The sequence below is a fragment of the Struthio camelus genome, chromosome 1, assembly GCF_040807025.1.
Source record: "Struthio camelus isolate bStrCam1 chromosome 1, bStrCam1.hap1, whole genome shotgun sequence".
Taxonomy (NCBI): domain Eukaryota; kingdom Metazoa; phylum Chordata; class Aves; order Struthioniformes; family Struthionidae; genus Struthio; species Struthio camelus.
Genome location: NC_090942.1, coordinates 92,725,964 through 92,740,789, shown reverse-complemented (window position 1 = coordinate 92,740,789; position 14,826 = coordinate 92,725,964). Strand labels below are relative to the sequence as shown.

General features: G+C 36.4%; 1 protein-coding gene across 10 annotated transcripts in view; it reads left to right on the top strand.

The window, feature by feature from the left end:
* The window catches only part of STXBP5L (syntaxin binding protein 5L), a 194,597-nt gene that overhangs the window by 13,437 nt on the left and 166,334 nt on the right, over window positions 1-14,826 (top strand). For all 10 annotated transcript variants that reach the window (XM_009689641.2, XM_009689643.2, XM_068957926.1 and 7 more), the window contains exon 2: window positions 3,027-3,124. In XM_009689641.2, the coding sequence (XP_009687936.1) occupies window positions 3,027-3,124 (98 nt within the window). The remainder of the gene's footprint in view (window positions 1-3,026; window positions 3,125-14,826) is intronic.

Below are 14,826 nucleotides of genomic sequence, written 5' to 3'. Positions count from 1 at the left end.
TTTAAAATGGAATAACAAAACTGAACAAGGATTTATGCTGAAATTGTAGCTGCATTTATAATTGTTCTGTTTCAAATAAAATATTGTAAGTATTGCATATACACTGTATGTTCTAGGGAGCACAGACTGCCTCTAGAGACAACACACCAAAAAAAGGAGACATAAAGGAAGCTGGATAATGCAGAGAGAAGCAGTCTTGGCTCCATCTGCTGTCTGCTTTTTCTCTCCCTTCTTTTGGCACCTTTCTTAGGAGAGTAGCAATAAGTAGGTCCTACATTTATGAGAAGGCTGATTGGTATTTTAGGATTCTTTTTCGCTGCTCTTGTCTGCTATTGAGATAATTTAATTTTGGAAAAGATTTCTACCTTATTTTGCATTTTCTGGTCACTGTTGATAGTTTTGATCTACATTATTCCTACCAGACACAGCACACAGTAAGTGGTAATATACTTTGTCATCTTAGGATCAAGTTATTTCTGTAGTCCTCCCTGCTTCTTCACTTGTATTACTAAACGCTGTGAGGAAGTGCAGGCACAGTTCTAGGATCATTACTAATTCTTGCATATATGCTCATATTAATTGTATCAATATATTGTTGACAAATCTACTTTAAGTGCTATGTTCTCACGTCCGTTTTTCTCATAGTCCCTGGAAATAGGACGGTTCCTAAGGACAGGAGGCTGGGGTCAAAAGTGTTAGAACTTGTCCCTGTTCTTATATTGAATAGGCTTGATCTCCAGAATGACATCTGAATCTGCTCCAATTTATGCCACAGTCTCAGTCACTGAGACTTTTTTTCCACTTCAATGGTGTACAATATAGTTTGGCTTTCCTTCTAGAGTGTGTTTGTCCTCGTTTTTTTTTATTATTATTATTTTTAATTGGGAGTTCTAATAAATATGATTATTTTACTTGAAAATTGTGATTTACTTGAAAGATCAGTAGATGTCAACAATATTTCTTATTCTACAAATGGAAGAATCATGCATTTACAAGATCTTAGGTTAATTCCACACAGGAATAAGTGTAAATCCCCTAATTTCAAAAGTGGCTGCAAAATAGAAATAACAGTTTTGAATTAGTCCTAGAATTCAGGAATTTTTACTGAGCTATGATCCTGAAAAGATGCACACAGCGATTCCCTTCCAAGTAGCTCTGCCTCCAAATGAAAAGTTTGACTGCATATAGACTGCAGAAATACTGAAAATACAAGGAAGATGCTAAATGCATAGGCAAGATTCACATAAATCTTTAAAAATGCTGATATTTAGGTTCTTAGATTGAAGAAACAGGACTATAAGCTGCATCCAGGGATAAACCTCAGAAAAGTTTTATTGTGATTGGAATTGCTAGAAATTCAACTTTATTTTAGGGAGGATATTTAAAAACTAATAATCCAAAAAACGTTTTTGAAAAATATGTTTTTTTCAGATAGGGAAGAACATTTATTCAGCAGAATATAGAAATTTCAAGTGTAATAGAAAATTAGTAATGCAGTTAAGCCACACATTAGACACACTAGAAGATATTCCAATTAGTAATTTCAGAGGGTTTTGTGACATGAGAGGTAAAAGCATTTTTACAGGATGTAAGTCTAGTTCCATTTTAAGTGTCAAAAACCAAGTTGTTTAGTTTGAGCAATCTTATGATTTGAGAAGATGAGAAAATTAAAAAAAAAAATAGAGATCTTTAATACATGTCTACATTAACATAAAAAATCAGTTATTATTTTGCAACTTACTGAAGTAGTATATGTTTCTAAATTTTTGGGGTCTGGAAACTAGTAATTAGGATTTTTTTTATAGATATCCCTTATCAGCAATAATTAAAAATGAGATGAGTAAGATTTCTTTTAAGGAAGAGTTTATATGCTGAACAACATGCATTTAGTTGTTCCCAAACTACTTGTGAATGTCAGCTGAAATGTTTCCAGCTGGAAAGAAAGAAATCAGAGTTGGAGTGATACAGCTGTAGAGATCATCAGCTGCCTTTTACTCAACAGGTCTGCAATTAAGGACTCCCTCTTGTTGAAGTTGTTCCACAGGGACTGCTGAATACTTCAGCAGACACAGATCATGAAGCAGATAATTTAAAAGGAAGAAAAAATATCTGAAAATGTTAAATTTCATTTAGTTCAATGTACTTCCTCTCCAAACCCACCTGTATACTAAAAAAGACAATTTGTTACCCAGCCTTAGGTAAGCAGTCATACCCATTGCAGTTTCTTTTTTGCTATTATTTATATGTATATGGTCTAGTGTAGTTATTCTTTTCCTTATGCTGGAGTCTTACTCCTTCATGAAAATCAGGTAGGTCATACTGGTCATAACCCTCAGGCTAATATTTTTTTAAATATCGTTGTTGTCAAACTCAACCATGCATTACATCATGCCCAGTTCATTTATTCCCCAGGGTATCTCTTAAGCAATTAGAATTAAAAGCATAATATTATAGATAAAGATTAAGAAAGGATGGGTGGTTCCGTTGCTCATTTTGAGAACATTTTTGGTATGTTATTTTTTTAAATGATATTAAGGATCTTTACCTCATAGACTCAATTCAATTTATTGGTTTATGGGATGTCTTGCCCTGGACATACTCCATTTCTTTCTGCTGCTGCTGTTTGTGACAGTGTTTTAAAAGCATATTAACTGTATTTTTTTTCATTTTGCAATTACAGTTGCTTGATATATTAAGGTTATCTTTCAATATACCATATAAGCAAAATGTACCAGTTATATATTGACATATTTTGCCATCTACTTTGTTACAATAAGAGCACATTTAAAAAAAAAAAGCATATAAAACATTACAGCATAAATAGCATAATTTGAAATTGGCATGAGTGAAGTTCACCTCTGTATTCAGAATGTTGCATCTTTTTTAATACTTTTCTTGAAATGTATTGCAAACAATACAAATAAAGCAAAATACAGATTCTCTTCCTATGCAGGTAAAATAAAATATAAACTTGTTCTCTATTGCTATAAATCATTCAGTTTGACTATTCATTTATTCTATTTCAGACTGTTCGCCATGGTTTTCCTTATCTACCCACTGCCTTAGCTTTTGACCCAGTTCAGAAAATTCTGGCAATTGGGACAAGAACAGGAGCCATACGAATGTATCCTTTTTTAATTCAGAATTTACATGATTTCTATATGTTTGTAATACAGTGATATGAATCATCTTTACTTCCACAAGCACTCAGGTAAGATTATACTTTATGATGTTCTACTTCATTCTATTTTACTATATGGACCAGAAAAGAATGTGTTGTTGAGGAATTACTATTGGTTTATTAATGTGTCCAAAGGAAAATTTTTTGACAAGACTTTTTGGCATATTATCAATATTGGTTAATATAAAGCAGAATCAATTTTTGGTTTTCAGTATGTAAAAGTAGACATAGAACCACCAAGTGGTAATAAGCAAGGTGTGAATGTCATGCTAGCAATAAATATAGTAATTGCTGCAATGCAGCTAACAAACTGGAGGGATTTGCAATGTAGATATCCATGGATGAGATCTTTTTCACACTCTCCACAGTGAATGGTGGGATATAGGTAGTTCTAGGGCACAGTCCACCTCCTGGAGGAAGTGTCTCAAAAAGGTCAAATGAAGCACTCCAAAAGTGCCTGTTTCTCTTCATTAATTATAAAGGTACTCTAGTGCCAGTAACTTATACTTAGATTTTTATACCATAGGAATTTTAAGTTAGGTGTCTACACAGAATGAATTGAACATAAATGTAACGAATATATTCTAATTTGATGAAACTACATATAAAGTGAGAAAAAAATGAAAGAGAGAAAAAAGAATATTACAGGAAAGTTTAAGAGTTCTGGGATACAGAAGTAATAAAAGTAATGCTTTTTTATAATCACTTATACCTAAATAAATTCAAGGGTTGAAAGTAGGGGACAATGCTTTAAAAAAATACTAAACTAATGTTTTCTGGTCCTTTTGCTCCCAAGATAGCTATGAACCTAATGAACCCAAAGGCAGATTACAACTTAAAGAAAAATTTCCTCCTGGAGAATCTGACTGTGCTTCACGTAATATAACTAAAACTGGGAATATTAATTTCCTCCATTTTTAGGTGCTCTTGTTCTGAACAGTTGCGTTGTTATAAGCCTACTTTTAATTGTAATCCAGAGATTTCCACAAAACTCAAACAAACCAGCTATACCATGAAGTTTACTCTGAGGATTCTACTCAATATTTACTTAAATGGAGTAGATTGTAATTATGTATTGAATATAATATATTCTAAGTGCAAAATTCCCATTACTTTGTGCACTTCTGAGAAAGTACAAGTTTAATAGTCATGCTTTCTTCTTATGGGAGGTATCCTAAGTCAGAAAGTTAGAGCTTTGTCTCTGGAAGCTTCATTCGTATCAACTTCTGTAAGAGGAGGGATTGGGAATTTCACAGGTAATATAGATTTTGTAGGAAGAACTTGCAGAAGGTTGACCCCTTAGCCCACCTGTCCTTTCCATTTCAGCAGCCAGGCTTTTGTAGGAGCTGTGCTGCTACTGGCTAGACATCCGATTCCTGTATAAATCCCTCTTTTAAGAAAAATGTAGGTGCAGAGCCTGATTTAATACTTCCTCACATAGCATTAAGTTAAATCTGCATGTCTTCTGCCACAGGAATGGAACATACTGTGGAAAACAGCTGTATGCCTAAAAAGTAGGAAGAATGCTTTTTCAAGCATCTCTTCCTTTAATATTTCTTCTCTGGTTCTGCTAGCAAAAACATCCTTCATTCACGGAAAACTTTCTACCAGTTCTAGTACCTGAATCAAACAACAGCATCCAGATTACCAGACATTTGAATTTTTAAGAATATTAATGTCTCATCTCATAAGTCCCTATCTGCTTTGGCACACAGAGCCTAATTTGCAAAACAGAGCACTGAGTCAATGCGAGCTGTGCTTTGAAGACAGGGGGTACTGTGAAAGGAATTATGTATTTATTTTAAATCAAATGTCTGAATGTGACACTGAAATGTTTGTGGAACCTATTCCATAAAAACCTAGGTGGAGACTAATATGTTTGTTTGTTCACAGGGCTGAGCAGTGACCAGTAAAATAGGGCCTGAGACCACACACTGAACACCACTCGTTTAAGCCGACTTTGTTACAGTCTTTTTAATTGTTGAAGTCAGGCTATAAGATTCAAGCCAAGATGTAACAGGTTTAGTGTTACACTTCTGAAAATACAATTTATAGTGAAAAATTCTAAAGCAAACTAAAAAAGCATAGATTTTAATGGCTCTCAACCTTCCACAGTATCCTATGAAAATATTTTTAACAGAGCGACACAATTTCATTCTGCCATGAAATTGATTAGTGTTAGATAATGGAATAAGATAATTTGTACCGTACGTTCATTGTATTCTGTTTTGTTGGTGCCTCTCAGCAGTATTGTGGATGGAATGAAAGGACAGACTGTTTGACTACCATCAGAGAAATGCATTCCAGTTTTGGTATTTTTATTTTGATGGTACCAAAACAGCCTAGTCTGGATCAGACTGTTGTGCTGGGCAGCACAAACGCATGACATGAGAGAGTTTATGTTTAGTATTCATGTAGTGATATGGAACGAGTTTTCCTGTGACCAGTGTAAATCACCTAATGGTATTGTTGCTCCCCTGTCTTTCCAAAAGATTCACAGAGTACTAGGATGTCTATTGGTAGCAGGTTAAAAGCTCTCAAAAGGCAAGCTATTTCCAAAGAATATGAAGTGAGTATCTCAATGTTGGGAATTACGGTTTAACATCAAGCCTTCTGGTGTTCGTTTCAAATGGTCAAGCTGCATTACTGAAATTGACTATGCTGAATTGGCCCGAAATAGAGTATATTTTTCAAAAGCTGCCATTAGAGTACAGAGATTAATGAAAGTTCATATTGGTATGAGAATCAATTTGTTTTCTCCCAGACTTCTTTTCAAGTTGCTTTAGATGCAACTGCTATAGCTTCTATAGCAAGGGGAATTGCTGTTGCTATGCTCTACTGATCCTAGCAGTCTCCTTGGGGTTTTCGAGGAACTTTAGACAACAGTGTAGGTTTTACCATTTGATGACTACTGGGTACTGGATCCTCACAGGGACAGCTATGATCCAGCTCTAGAATGAATGCACTGCAAGTTATCTGTGAAAGATATTCTTTCTGCTACAAACACAGGCTACCAAAATCTGCAAATAAAAGGCAAAAAACCCTACTCTTTAAACAATTTTTATGTGACCTGATCATCCTTCTCCTTCCTCCTAAACACAGCAAACTTCATGTCCCCTCTGAGAACAACTTATTTCCTCTTTGAACCTTTCTGTCAGCTCCCATACTTTTGAACATTGCTCAGATCATCATTCAGATTGTTGCTTATTACTACTCTACCTGGACTAGCCTTACTTCTGGCAAACAAGTTCAGGTTTTAAGGTCATGAAACTGAATTCCTTTTCTTACTGTCTCCATACTCTTCCTCTCTCCTCGTAGTCCAGAGAACTTTATGACATTAAACACAATAATCAGAGGTTGCACACTTTGTTTTACTATCAGAGAAGGTTCTATATCGCCATACAATGGGGAGAGAAATTAAGAAACTTCATCAGACTGAGGTCTCTTCCTCATTTCAGAGGAAAAGTAGTAGTCTGGGGTTTTATCACATCCTAGATCTGAATTACAATTCTAGCTGGCATATTAAAATCAGTGTTGTTAGCAATGATAATTCCAATATCATATCTGGAGAAGTGTCATGCTGCTCTCAGATTTCAGGATGCAAATTTCTGTATTGTCTTTCATCCAGCTCACAAATATTTGCTGAAATTCATTGTAGGTTCTTTCTGGAGTCACTGAATCCTTTCCTTTGGACTTCTTCCATCACATCAAAGATGTGCTTAACCAGTACGGTGACCTACTTTCAAGCACATAAGCATCTAAGAATAATTGTAAATGAGTGATTGATTAGCTGGTAGTCAGCTGAAGTAACAAATTCTAAAAGATCTTGAGACTATTCTGTAGCTATTGTCATCTTTGTTGATTAAGAAATAAGAGAAAGTCTATTTTAAATCCAGTGCAAAGAAAATGACTTACTGGGTCCACACTGGACTAGATCCCAGTGAAAGCTTATCCATCATCAAGGACATGTGAATTAATAAAATATCTTTGGACACATTTAAACTATTATATTGTTATTCATAATAGATCTTTTCCAGAGTTATGCACTTCACGTTGTCATGGATGCTAGCCATGGAGTATTCAAATCTTCATTTCCACTGTTTGTTGCTCAAGTAAAAAAGCAAGCTACCCCCAACACATACAAGGCCTTTCTACAAGGCATAGCAGCTTACTCTCTTCCAATATTATCAGACAATGTAGCAGCCATTTTATACCTAAGCAAACAAAATTATTATGACTCTCTGCCACGTGAAAGTGGAAGTGTTGCTCTGCCTTCCCCTCTCACCTGGCTGCATGGTGCATCCTTGTTCTGACTCTTATCTACTGTCAGATAGATCATCAGATCTTTCCACAAGCAATCCAATTTACAAACATGACGAAAAACTTTCTTTTTTGCCGTGTTATTTTTTTGCCAGGTTAGTGAGCTGAACTGTCTGGTGCTTACCTCAGATATTTGTTTGTCAGAGTGATGCATAAAAACAGAACAAAAATTCTATAGGCCCTGCTCAGGAGAGGTTCTGATTTATGCATCATATTAGGTATCATTCTTCTGACCTGTTTGATGCGTTTCTTCTCATGCTTTCTTAGCGAGAGTAATTTTTTGAATGTCAAATATAGTACAGCACTGCTTATTTTAGTAGGTGCATCTGGTGAAAAAACAAAACATGACTCCAAGACTATAACAATTCTTTCCATGAAACAGCTAATAATCATATATTTGATTCCAGTGTTCATGTCCCAAGTAAAGGGGAAAGTGAAATCTAAATCTAAGATCGTTCCATTGACTAGCAGCTCATGTATACCAAGAGACATTACTAGGAAGTATCATTTGGACTGTTTGTGCACTCTGGAAAAAAATAAGACAAAGAAAACAAATAGCAGTAATTTAATCGTGGACCTGTTGTGTATGTAGAATCCTGAGGAGGGATGGAAACTTACAGCAGTTAAAGGAAGTGTGATAAAGAATGTTTGACATCATGTCTGATATCCTTAAAAAGAAAAAAGAGAAAATAACTTGAGGTTTTGCCCTCTGAGAAGGGTGGCGTAGCATCTAAATATAAAGTGTGGCAGATTTACTATCTCTGGAACTATTGTCTTCTAATCTAAACAAAGTTTCATTAGATCTGTATCCTTAAAATAAGCAAATTCTGTTCCATGCTGTTTACTCTGTGTGATTTGTTGGGCAGATGGAATGGGGGAAGCACAGACAAGATCGTAAAAACAAAGTTCTGTTGTTTGACTTGGAAAAATCATTGATGTATTTTATCTTTATCTCATTGTGCAATATATCTGGGATTTTTCCAGAGCACTTCAGTGATTCAGGAACACAAACCTCACTGACAGTCAGTAACATAAATTCTGCTGAATATTCCTCTGATCATTAATATATGTATATATTCATTTTTATATGCACAGATACCTACATAGGCTATTATGGAAATTAAGTTATTGTCAATCTACAAGAGTACAAAGGTATTATATTTGATATTTTTTCTATATTTTATACTTGTATCATTAAATCTGAAAGGACCAGGGTGTAGGGAATTTTAAATCTGTACTGAGATTATTATGCATCTGATTGTATGTGCACTCATATGTGTACACATATTAAGTCTATGCATATATGCATATATTTGGGCCCATTCAGCTCCCAAGCCCCTTTTATGCTTTTTAAGTAAACAGGTTTGTTACAGGTAAATATATCCCTTTCAATTGATGTTTATCCAGGAGATGAAAATTGAATCTAACATCTGCAAGCAACTCTACTAAGAAAAAATATATTTTTCATATATTCTGAGATGCGCATAAAAACGGCATACAGGTGGATGGATCTGGCAACATTTAAATTAGAGCTGAGAAAAATATTCATGATCACTGTCTGGAAAAACTCTTCTCGATGTTTGAGTCAAGAATATTTTGGAGTTTAATAAAAAATATTTGTGATAATGAAAAGATGTCTATTGGTGATAGGCAACTACCCTAAAGAAGCAATCAGCCTCAGTTAGACTGTGTGAGGTATGGAGCGCATCACCTTTGCCTACCTTTTTTTGTTCAAAGCAGCCTGTCTGGGCCCATACATCTTGTCTTTGGTAGATGTATATGTTTTATATTAACAAATTAATGGATAAAATGAACAGATTATAATAATAATAGGGGCTGGAACACAAGATTTCTCCATCCCAAATGAAAGCCTGCTGTCTATGATCTCTTTTTTCCCCTCTCTCTCTTACTTGACTTACCTTCTTTTTCCACTCACACACTGAAAACAATCATTCAACCATAAGCGTTCCAAGCTGTCAGCTCTCTCAGGTAGGCTCTCCTAGCTAAAAAGAAAACAAAACTAGAAAATCAAGGATTTTGCTGGAACAACAGGAGAAGCAAATTGTCCTGTAACGATCACCTGTAAGAATGTCCTCTCCCATGCTCCAGAAGTTCTTAGCTTAGGAGTGCTAGCATTGCAACTCTCATCTCAGGTGAAAGGCAAGAGCAATGAAAAACTGTTTGGTTTTATAGGTTCCTTCAGTTTTAATTGAGAGATCATTCTTTTGTACTTAAGAGTAGGAAGTAGAAGAATCACTTCATTAGGCTGGCAGATTTTACGACAGTAAAGAAGTGCTCTCAATTTCTTTTAAGAGGAAATTAAATCCTAGGGAAATCAATATTTGCAATAAGAAAACTTTAATTTTCAAGGCTGCTGAACAACTTAGGGACTTTAGACTTTTTCCAGTTGTTAAAACAAAAAAAAAAAATTTAAACTATTTTTAAAGAAGGTTTTAAAGGTGGCTGCTGTTTTGTCTTCCTTCAGCCTCTCCTCACAGGGCAGATGCTTCAGCTCCTTGACAGGCTTGGTATCCCACTGCTAAACTCACTCCAGTTTAACATCTTTCTTGTACTAGTGTAGTACAAGAGTAGTAGTACAAGATACGGTCTTGTAAGTCCTGAGTAGAGGGTGGGATAATTGTTTCCCTCAATCTACTGGCTATGTTCCTGTTACTACAACCCAGTATGCTGTTGGCTTCCTTTGCTGCCAGGGCACCCTGCTGTCTCACGTTTAGCTTGTTGCCTACTTCTAGGTCTCTTTCTGCAGAGCTGGCCCCCAGCCAATCTGTCCTCAGCTTATATCATTGCAAGGGGTTCTTCCATCCCAGGTGCAGGACTTTGCATTTGTCCTTATTAATTTTCATCAGGTTTCTGTCAGTCCATTCCTCCAGCCTGTCTAGGTCCCTCTGCATGGTGACCCTGCCCTCGAGTGTATCAGCTTGTCCCCCCAATTTAGTGTCATCTGCCAACTTGATGAGAGCATACCCTGTCACTTCCTCCAGGCCATTAATAAAGGAGGTAATAGTCTGAGGGCAGGATGAGCCTTGACAGTCTCTCCTGAATATCACACATATGAGGCACCAGGAAGCAGCAAACCTCCCAAGACAGGAATTCAGGTCAGCAGGTAGGCGCCTCCATTCCCTGCAGCAGGGAGTCTCCCTCTCTTATCACCTGCTGCTTCTTTGTAGTACTGACATATGTTTCAGGCTGAGCCAGCTCTGATACCTCCCTAGGCAGAGCTTTCATTCCCTTGTTTGCTACCAGGGGACTGAGCCTATTCTGCCATTGAGGATCTGAGGGCAGAGAAGATGTCCTCCCATTCCCAGAAATCAAAAGCTTCCAGCCATCTCCATCTTGGGAATCTCTATTTGCTGTGCAATTGAGCACAGTCTCACTGCATCCCTTTCTGTGCAGTTAGGGGTTTAGTCCCTTGTCAGGCTTTCTATCTCTGAGAAGATATTCTCAATCTCTTTTTCATTTGCTGCACAGTCTGCTCACTTTCTTCCACTACTCCTTAGCTTGGTAACACAGCTCCTCAAGCAGAGCACACATCCTGTAGGCAAAGATAGTGTCTCCCGAGCCTCAGCCTCAGGGAGAAGCACCAGATGCTCCCTGCAGCCTAAGACCTGGATGGCTGTGTCCAAGTCAAGGCCTCTGATGTGGCAGAGGTTATTGTTCCAGTAGATGCTGGGGACAATGCCTTGTGGCACATCACCACAGGATGCAGCCCAAAGCTGTCTTGAGCAATACTTCTGGCCACCCGCTGTGTGTGCTGATGCAAATGTAAGGCCAAAAAGCCCAGCTGTAATGGAGAAATTCAGTGCGTCATTGGTATCGTATCATAGAGTAGCATAGTAACATGTTCCTAGAAGTAAGTTAGAACCCATGCTACACAGGAGGATAGAAAAAGGGTTACAGTTTCATTTGGAGGAAGAATTCTGTTCTGACTTCAAATCTATGAATGTTGTGCCTTACTTGCATGTTTTAGCTAGCCATGGTTGGTTCTGGGATTTCACAGAAAGACATTAAAAAAGGTAATATTAAGGGTGACATTTTTCCTTCTTACTTCCTATATCTAACCAAGGAGACTCTGAAACACAGAGAAAATACAAGTATAGTACAACCAGGTCTGCCCCTTCAGCTGAGTCATTTTCCTTCAATCCTGTATCAGTTCTGTTCCCCTACCTGCTCTCCAAATTTACTTCTACCACTCTCAGGATTCTTCAGCAATCGTATGCTTCTGGGCCTGGTGGGGAAGAGCTGCATCAGGCTCCTTCTCTCTACTTTGCCATATTGAATGCTACAGAAAAAGGAAGAAGCACAAGCACTGCAGTTAGAGGAAATGAGAATGAAAGAATGAAATATAGCCTCTCTGAGCTACTGCATTCTTTGTATTTTTCTGCCTTCCCTTCTGTCAGATAGGTGTCATTTTGCGAAGGGAAAGAGAGAAAATTTTGGTAATTTCCTAAAGCAGTCTAATTGGCATTGCCTATTCCCAAAGAAGAGGAATCATAATATCTAATCCTGTTCTCCTAGCAGGCTTGAAAGAGGCTTGAGAGGGACTGAAGTAATGAGGGTTCTTTCTAGACTGGCATCAAGTCCAGCTAAACTTATGGGGGAGGAATAAAGCTACCAAAACTGCTGCCACTGGTTCAGTTGATACTGAAATATAGTTTGAAGATCTCTTATGCTTCCATAGTTTAGAACAGGATCCTGAAAGTTGGCAATTGAGAAATCATAAAAGCCCACTTCCAGCAATCTGGTAATGAGGTGCAATTTCTAATAGGAAGGAGAAACTTGTGAAGGATGGGGACTTTCAGAGAGAATGTTCATAATCTGTGTGTTGGGTGTCATCTTGGCTTTCTAGAAACAAGACTTCCACTGATATCTAATAGTTATCTGGTTACTGGTTTCCTTTTTAGCACAAGTGGAAGAGGTTCATGCTATATACTTATATTTAAAGTTTCCTGAGTTTGCAAAGATAAGGAAACAGGAGTTAAGTAAGGATATGTTATCTTTCCTTAATTCTGATACTTCCCATATTCAAGGCTTCACCTGTTTGATCATCAGCTCTTGGACTTTGTTTTGACAGAGGATAGACAATGGAAGACTATTACCTTGTATTTTACAGATCAAACCTAGAGTAAAGTAAATATATTTCACTTCTGGTCTCTTTGATATGATATTAGCATCATGATCATAACTAATACACAATGAAAGAGCAAAACAAGGCTGTGCATATAAATTTTACTCTTGTGTTTGATAATCTGTAGAATTTTTGGCTTTAAAGTCTTCAATATTCAACACGAAGTCTATGGAATTCCTTTAACACTGTAGTGTGATTGTGTAATAAATAATTCTCATACAAGACATGATCACAGAAGTAGAGTTAGTTTTTGCTAGTGTAGGAGTCATAACTTTTATTTTCTTGATTAAAATGAATTTCAGACTTGAGTGCAACTATTGAATTAATCTTTGTGTACAGTGTAGGTGAGTTTGGGACAAAATTAGATTGTATAAAGTAGTTCACAAATAAAATCTGAATTGGAAAGAGCCAAATCTATTAAAATCATCATTTTATTTGCTCTTTAATTAGCAGCTTTATGATCCTAATTAAAACAATAATTAATAGTCATCCTCATTGCTAGACATATCTCTAGAGTCCAAGTTGTAATTAAATTTTCTCATTCTTGCTTTCTCTTATTGTCCTTTAGTAAGGAGTAGGAAGAACTATTATTGTCTATAGTTCCAGCAGTGATTGTAAATGAAACTTTGTCAGTATGCCATGAAGGCATGAATACTATCATGAATAAGGCTAAGCCAGGAGTCAAAGACATAGGAGATCAATTTTTATCTGCCCCTGTTGCTGCTTGTGGAATAAACTGCTGTAATTGAGTATGTTGTATGATAATAAATAAAGCTTAACTAAGCTAGGTAGCGTGATAATTTTTTAATAAGCATTACCAAAGTGATTGAAGAACTAGTAAAATTCTTGCTAAAGGAAACTTTTAGGGGAAGTGGACTCTTCTGTACGCTCTCTTTATTTAAAAAAAAACCTTTCAGTTTTCACTTATGAACTTGCATATTTAGAAAGTTTCTTATTTTCTAAAGGGCAAGACCAACTACATGGACTTTTATCAAGTGTTATTTAAGTGAGATTTTTATATTGTCCATGGAAATTATGCTGCTTTTTTTTTTAGTTCTAGTCAATCTATGATTGTATAATCACAGTATATGTGCCATGGAACCTTGTTCTCGCCACTCATTGCAATTATTGGTCAGACGTGATTTCTCGAAATTCAGGCAGGGTAGTTTTAACAAAAGTGTTGTAAAGTTTTCTCTTGAAGAGAAATTGAGCTGTCAATCTTCATGTCAGATTTAAGCTGACAGGCGCATAGGATCTTGCAAAAAGGAGGCCATAACTCCCTTCTCCAAAGGAGCCCAACAGAGGGATGTACAAAGGACCTATATAACCCTCTTTAATAGTAGGGATAGTTGTATCTAGACAATTTTTGATAACCTTTTTCCTATCCTATTTTTAAAGATTTCTGAAGATGAAGAGTCCACAAGCTCACCAGGCAGTAGATGCTGCTACAGTAGTTCAAAATACTAGATAAATACCCAATCCTCTTTGAATCTTGTTAAAACATAACAGCTCTGACAGTATCATACAACTAAGCTAGGAGCTGCACAAGAAGTTCCTTTAATCATTTGTGAATTTGCTAGCTTCAGTCACTTTTTTGCTGTTATTTTTTTAAAAAATAAGAGAATATAAATGTTCAATCCACCTTATCAATATCACTTTTTTTTTTGTATAGCTCTGTCTTGTCCTCTGTCCCCACCTTGTCCTCTCTTCTTATAGAAATATTTGTTTTGCACTCTCTCCCTCCAGAAAGATTTTTTATGCCTCTGCTCATTTTTACTCCCCATCTCAATCATCTGATTCTGCAGTATGTTTTCGCTGTGCATAGTGGTTTTTGCACACATGAGGCCAAAAGATGGATTTTCATAAAAAGGTCACAACATTAGTTTTTATTTTTCTCTGTACTTTCTTTATGGTTCCTTTATTGCTTTTTTAAATTGCAACTTTGTATTCAGCAGCAATCTATATAGATCTAGTTACAGGGTTTTACATATCTCTTGAATTCATGCTGTAAATTTAGAATCTTCTAATGTGCATAAGCAATTAAACTTACTTTTCTTTCCAGTGGAAATTACTTTGAGTTTTTCAACATCACACATGGCCATCATCTTGCTCTTTCACCACATTTGGTTGGGTGTGTTGAAAGGTCCTTGCTAAACTTTTGGATCTGACTAGCCTAAAT